This window comes from Rattus norvegicus, chromosome 2 (genome assembly GCF_021556685.1).
Source record: "Rattus norvegicus strain SHRSP/BbbUtx chromosome 2, alternate assembly SHRSP_T2T, whole genome shotgun sequence".
Lineage (NCBI taxonomy): Eukaryota > Metazoa > Chordata > Mammalia > Rodentia > Muridae > Rattus > Rattus norvegicus.
This window is the reverse complement of record NC_141535.1, coordinates 226,053,616-226,059,615: the sequence shown is the minus strand read 5'-3', so window position 1 is coordinate 226,059,615 and position 6,000 is coordinate 226,053,616. Positions and strand designations below refer to the sequence as shown.

At 40.8% G+C, this 6,000-nt stretch overlaps 1 protein-coding gene across 6 annotated transcripts in view; it reads right to left on the bottom strand.

Annotated features, from left to right (window-relative positions):
• Positions 1 to 737: 737 nt before the first annotated feature.
• The window catches only part of Slc9b1 (solute carrier family 9 member B1), a 49,127-nt gene continuing 43,864 nt past the window's right edge, over positions 738 to 6,000 (bottom strand). For 5 of the 6 annotated variants that reach the window (XR_015666960.1, XR_015666958.1, XM_087629341.1 and 2 more), the window contains 3 exons: positions 4,957 to 5,065; positions 4,010 to 4,146; positions 901 to 1,129 (listed from right to left, as the gene is read on the bottom strand). Coding sequence is in view for 4 of the 6 variants with exons in the window: in XM_087629341.1 (XP_087485467.1) it covers positions 917 to 1,129; positions 4,010 to 4,146; positions 4,957 to 5,065 (459 nt within the window). In the remaining 2 variants the exon portion in view is untranslated. 6 annotated transcript variants of the gene reach the window in all.

Here is a 6,000-nt window from a genome sequence, read left to right as displayed (position 1 = left end):
TTGGCTTCTTCTGCCTCAGCCTTGTGACAACTGGGGATTTAGTTTGTGGGACAGAATCTTACTGGCCTGAAGAGGACCCTAGCTGGCCTGGAACTTGGTGAGTGCTGAAAGTTATGAAGCCTCTGCTGTATCATAAATGTGTAAATAAAAAAAAAGATGAGCCTACTGTAGATACTATCTTTCCCTAATTTGTTTGTTTGTATATCTTTCTTTGCAGTCCTGACTGGCCTGTGTAGATCCAGTTGGTCTTGAGCTCACAAACATTGCTTGCCTTGTCTCTACAGTGCTGGGAATAAAGGCGAGTCACCATGCCCAGCCTCTGACTAGTTTTTTACTACTCCTATTTGAAATTTAGCCTCTCGTCTTGTGAAGCTTAGAATTCAAGGGATTTCTTTCTTTCTCTTTCGATTCATTTAGTTTTATAATGCTTACTTTGTATTACAACACAGAGTTCAACCTTAAGAACAGATCACCTTGGGCTGGAGAGATGGCTCAGTGGTTAAGAGCACTGACTGCTCTTCCAGAGGTCCTGAGTTCAATTCCCAGCAACCACATGGTGGCTTACAACCATCTGTAATGGGATCTGATGCCTCTTCTGGTGTGTCTGAAGACAGCTACAGTGTACTTATATACATGAAATAAATTAAAAAAAAAAAAAAGATCACTTTGCATTTTTCTAGGGCATTTGCTGACGAACTTTATTCTTGAAATTTTCAGTTACTAAACTGAAGGAGCAGTGTAGTTAACTATTTTTATTAAATTCACTTTGAACCGGAGGAAAGCCTTGCAGAGAAATTGTGCGTTTAGTGAATCCTAGGTTTTATGAACAGTCTTTAAACTTTTGTACTGTAATGGTTTTTTTTTCCCCGTCATGTGAGATAATTCATTAGACAAAGCAGGTGGTAATAGCAAACTTTTAATTATGAAAGTTTGAAAGCTCCACTTTTAAAGGGAATGTCTCCTCACTATGATCAAGTACTTTGGGTCCCAGTATGCCAATGATGAGGGCTCCATTTGGAGCTGTAATCAGGATTGCTAGAAAGGCCACTGTCATCACATTCCTTGAATATCCTTCCAAGTGGGGTGCCATGACCCTTGCTGTTTCTAGAGCTAGAGGGCCCAAGACAGCCTGCAGTTAGGGAGGACACAGGGGGAAAATGTTACTCAGAGTTAACATTTAATAAAAGCAAATGGCTGTTATAAATAAATGCACATAATGAAACTGAGTGATAAAGTTCTGGAAAGAAGAAAACCAAGGATGATTTGTATCATTTAATCACTAATTGTATTTTCTTCCTAGCAAATATATTTAGAAGAAAGCAACTTGACAAATCAGACTAGGGACGAAGAGGGGAGAAATGTTAAATTTAAAATATTTATTCTAATGCATATGTGGGACACATGCCTCCACTTGAATAAAAACGTTGGCTGGTGGTATAGTTTCGTGGTAGAGCACTTGCCTACTATGCGCAAGATCTTGAGTTTGAAAAAGAAATTGGGGGCTGGAGAGATGGCTCAGTGGTTAAGAGCACCGAATGCTCTTCCTGAGGTCCTGAGTTCAAATCCCAGCAACCACATGGTGGCTCACAACCATCTGTAATGAGATCTGATGCCCTCTTCTGCTGTGTCTGAAGTACAGCTACTGTGTACTCAGATATAATAAATAAATAAAAATATAAAAAAAAAAAAAAAAAGAAAAAGAAATTGATTAGCTTTTCCAGTTCTTAACATTTGCACAGAATACAACTTCGCCTGGATGCTAGAGAAGGGACAAGTAGAGGCAAGCGACAAGCTTGGGGAGGAATTCTCTGCATGACTGCTTGTATCTCACCCTGCTGGAGGAGATTGATGACTAATACACATAACCACAGTGTATCACGGGAAGCAGGTGTAACAGACAGACAGACAGACAGACTTCTTTTTATAGATCTATTGTTCCATAGAATAAAAACAGGTTATTACTGTTTATATGGCTTGAAGGTAATAAGATAAAGTAACTATAATATTTTCGTATTATTCAGTACTATATGCCAGAAATTATGCTCAGAGTTTTACAGGAATTATTTCACTCACTCCCACAATACCGCCTTTCAGTAAATATGGTCACAGACCCTGATAGAAAGTGAGCAAATCAAGGAGCTGAGAGATGAAGGAGTACTGACCAGCTAATGACCAAGCAGGCAACAGAGCATTCAACACCAAGTCTGGCCGTAAAGCTGTGAGTTCTAACCCTAATCATTTCGTTTTGTTTCTATTTTGCAACTGCAAAATGGAGAAGAAAAAAATACCAGAAAAACAAGGTCTCATGCTGCCATGTTAATAGTTGAACAATAGGTAACAATGCCTCCTAAGGGTAGCAAATTGTTACAGAATTGGATGATAAAACTAGGGTCTTCATTACTTCAATCACTTGTTTGTGTAGGCAGGCAGGGCATACCGACCTCTGTCCTGGCCATGGTGTTTTGTTTCTCAACTTGACACAAAGTAGAGTGTTTGGGAAGAAGAAATTGAGAAAATGCCTGTGGGCCAGTCTGCACATCGTTTTCTTGATTAATTTTCTGATGTGGGAGGGTCCAGCCCACTGTGGGAGGTGCTACCCTTGGACCCATCCATGGTCTTGAATGGTTTAAGAAAGCAAACTGAGCAAGTTATGGAAAGCAAGTCAGTAACCAAGATTGGTTCTCCATGACTTTTGTTAAATTTACTTTGAACCAGAGGAAAGCCTTGCAGAGAAATTGTGCGTTTAGTGAATCCTGGGTTTTATGCTTTTAGGCCCTGCCTCAAGTTCCCGCAGTGACAGACTGATTGTGACATTGAAGTCTAAGATGAAGGAACCCTTTCCTCCCCATGCTGCTTTTGGTCATGGTGTTTATCACAGCCACCGAAAGCTTAACTAAGACAACTTTCTCTCTATCAGGTATGATCCCAAGAAGTAGGGGAAATGAAAAAGGAGACAAATAACATTCTCCCAAAACACTCTGTCCTTCCTGTACAGTGACAGTCACGTAGCACAAAAACGACCATCTGTATGCGCTTGTGTGGTGGAGGGAGTGTCAGGGTGAGGAAAGACTTACAAAAACCAATGTGTCTCCAAGGTCACAGCATTTACCTCTGCAGCCTCGAGCAAAATAAAGTAGTCGCATATTATGATGTAGACTTGTTTTATTGTAAACTTTTTTGTTTGAGATAGGGTCTATATATGCAGCCCTGGCCGTCCTAGAACTCACTACACAGACCAGGCTGTCCTGGAGCTTACAGTGTTCTGCCTGCCTCTGCCTCCCAGGGGCGGGAATAAAAGTATACACCTTGGTTTATTTTATACTTTAGGGAAGTAGAAAAAGAAAACATTTTCATAAAATTTAGAGATCACTTGTCATTTTCTTCTAAATTTCAGAGAAATTGCTTTAAAATAAACGCTTTTAAATGTTGCATTAAGTATGCATGTGTGTACACATGTGTGCACCTGTGTATACACATAGATGTAGGTTACATGTGTGTACATGTGTGTATACATATGTGTGTACACGCATGTGTGTTTGTAGCGTGTGCATGTGTGTATACATATGTATATGTGCATGTGTGTACTGTGCGTGTGGGTTGCCTGTGAACATGGCGAGGCCAAGTGACGTCAGTTGTTCTTCTCTGTCGCTCCTTTATTCCTGGGAAAGATGGATTTCCAGTTTTACCAATGTGCTGGAGGCTGGAGTAATCGTCCTGTCACCTCTGCCCTGCCCTTCCTTCTCCACACCCAGTGCTGGGACAACAGGCTCTGTCGCCAAGCCCGTTTTTATGTAGGTGCTGGGGACCCAAACTCACGTTCTACAGTTGCATAGTAACACCCTTTCCGCTTGAGCATTCTCCCCAGCTCTGGTTTTTAAAATGTAATGAATCAAACATGACAGAAGATAGGTAATTAGATGATAATGTGTGGCTCAAGAAATATTTTTCATTTAGAACTTTTAAAACTCGTCAAAACTGAAATTATTATAAGGACTTAGAGGGTTCCTACCTGGACTGTAGCTTTAGGGATCCATGATAAAGCAATAAATACTTTCTCCATAAAACGAAAGTTAGCAAAAGACATCAGCACGAAAGTGGCTAAGATTCGAACAAGCAGTGCCAAACACAGGGTAGCAATGCACATGCCTAGAACACACATAAACACACATAAACACATGTAAAAAACAAAGCTGGTTTTGCCGAGAGAGGAGTCCTAAAACTTCTGAAAATATGTTCAGGCTCTTGCTTCTTTCCATCTAGTTTTAGTTAAAAACAGTAACTATAAAAAGTCTAAAGTAAGAACGGGGTGGTTGCTGTTGTGTGCCTGTGTGTGCAGGAGGTGTGCTGGGGTGTGCATGTGCACTCACGCAGCCTGAGGTGAGTGGTGGTGTCTTCCTCCATGGCGTCTTTGGGAGACTTAGTACTTACTATCCCGGCAAGCCTCAGGGATCCTCTGTCTCTCCTCCCACTGTGGCTGAGACTGCTTTTGGCATGGGTGCTGGGAAAGGATCAAACATAGTCCTAAGGATTGCATGACTAGCAATTTACCTGCCAAGCCATCTCCGCAGCCTCTGTGAAGGCTGCTATCTAAAAGTATTAGATGAGGTCATGGCGGGAGAACCATGGCGGGGGCGAGACATGACATTCTGTTCATTCGATTTATTTTGACTGGGATCTATTTAATTGTGAACTAACGTTGCTGGGGACATGTTTAGAGGAATGCAGTCAGAAGCATCTAACAGTGTCTAGTGTTTCCTGTGGTCTACTTCTTGGGATCACTTGGGAGACAGATGGGGTTGCCTTTGACTGAAAACAAAGACACGTACAAGGTGGAAAAAAGAGTAGATGTGGCCAGTGTCATCTTTGAAGGTCTTTAAAGCTACTCAGAGACAAAAATAAAGCATTTATCATGTAAAAATCTTGTATTTTCAACCTTCTGTCCTTATGCAGACTTACCAATAGTTTTCGATTCAAGAGATTCAACAGACACTTCTGTTCCAACTAAGCCAAAAAGAAGCGGCTGAAAAATATTCCATGTGTTTGCAACAAGTTTTTGGACTCCAACCTATGGGAAAGAGAAGTATGTTTTAGTTGTTATAGCATGAAGAGATAATTGCACTTCAAATTTTTAAATTTTTTATTATTGTGCACATAAATTTAGCTGCATTTCAGAAACGTAAAGCCATTTTTAAAACTTAAAAAACTGGTTCTAGAGAGATGGCTCAGTGGTTAAGAGCACTGACTCCTCTTCTGGAGGTCTTGAATTCAATCCCCAGCAACCACATAGTGGCTCTGGTGCCCTCTTCTGGTGTGTCTGAAGACAGCAACAGTGTACTTATATATATTAAATAAATACATTTTTTAAAAAATAATAAATCGATACTTCATTTTTTAGGAAAAGGTTAAAACTTAATTTCTGAAACTTGAGTAGCGTCTTTTATTTGGTTAAGGACGCACACAGCTGTAGAGCATGCCGGGCCATCTCACTATTGTGTCCCAGGAAAGAAAGTCTTTGGAGACCTAGACTCCAAAGACACAGAGTGAGGCCTATGGGTAGAGACACGGCATGCGGGATGAGAACACGCACAGCTCATGCAACTGACAGGACTTCCTAGAGTAGGGAAACCGGCATAAGGACAGTTCTGGAGCCCCGTGTGTGACACTGACTTTAGATAGGTCCTGAGCAGGCAGGAAGAACACATTCTGGCCTTTCACAGGCCTGCTCCCAGGACTCATGCTGACTACTTCAGTCGTTTCTGGAAACTCTATTCTGTTGACTGGCGTATACCGCCATATACTGAAAAGCTTTCCAAGGGATAATTTAGCAGTATCTGTCCAAATAAAGGCTACTTTTAACCCAGAAATTCCATTTCTAGGAGTCCATTCCTACAGAATACTTATATACACGAAAAGGCTTCATGAAGAAATCTGTTCATGGCAGTAATATTTTAAAATGGAATACACACACATCTACAAATATAGTATTGGTTAAAATGATTA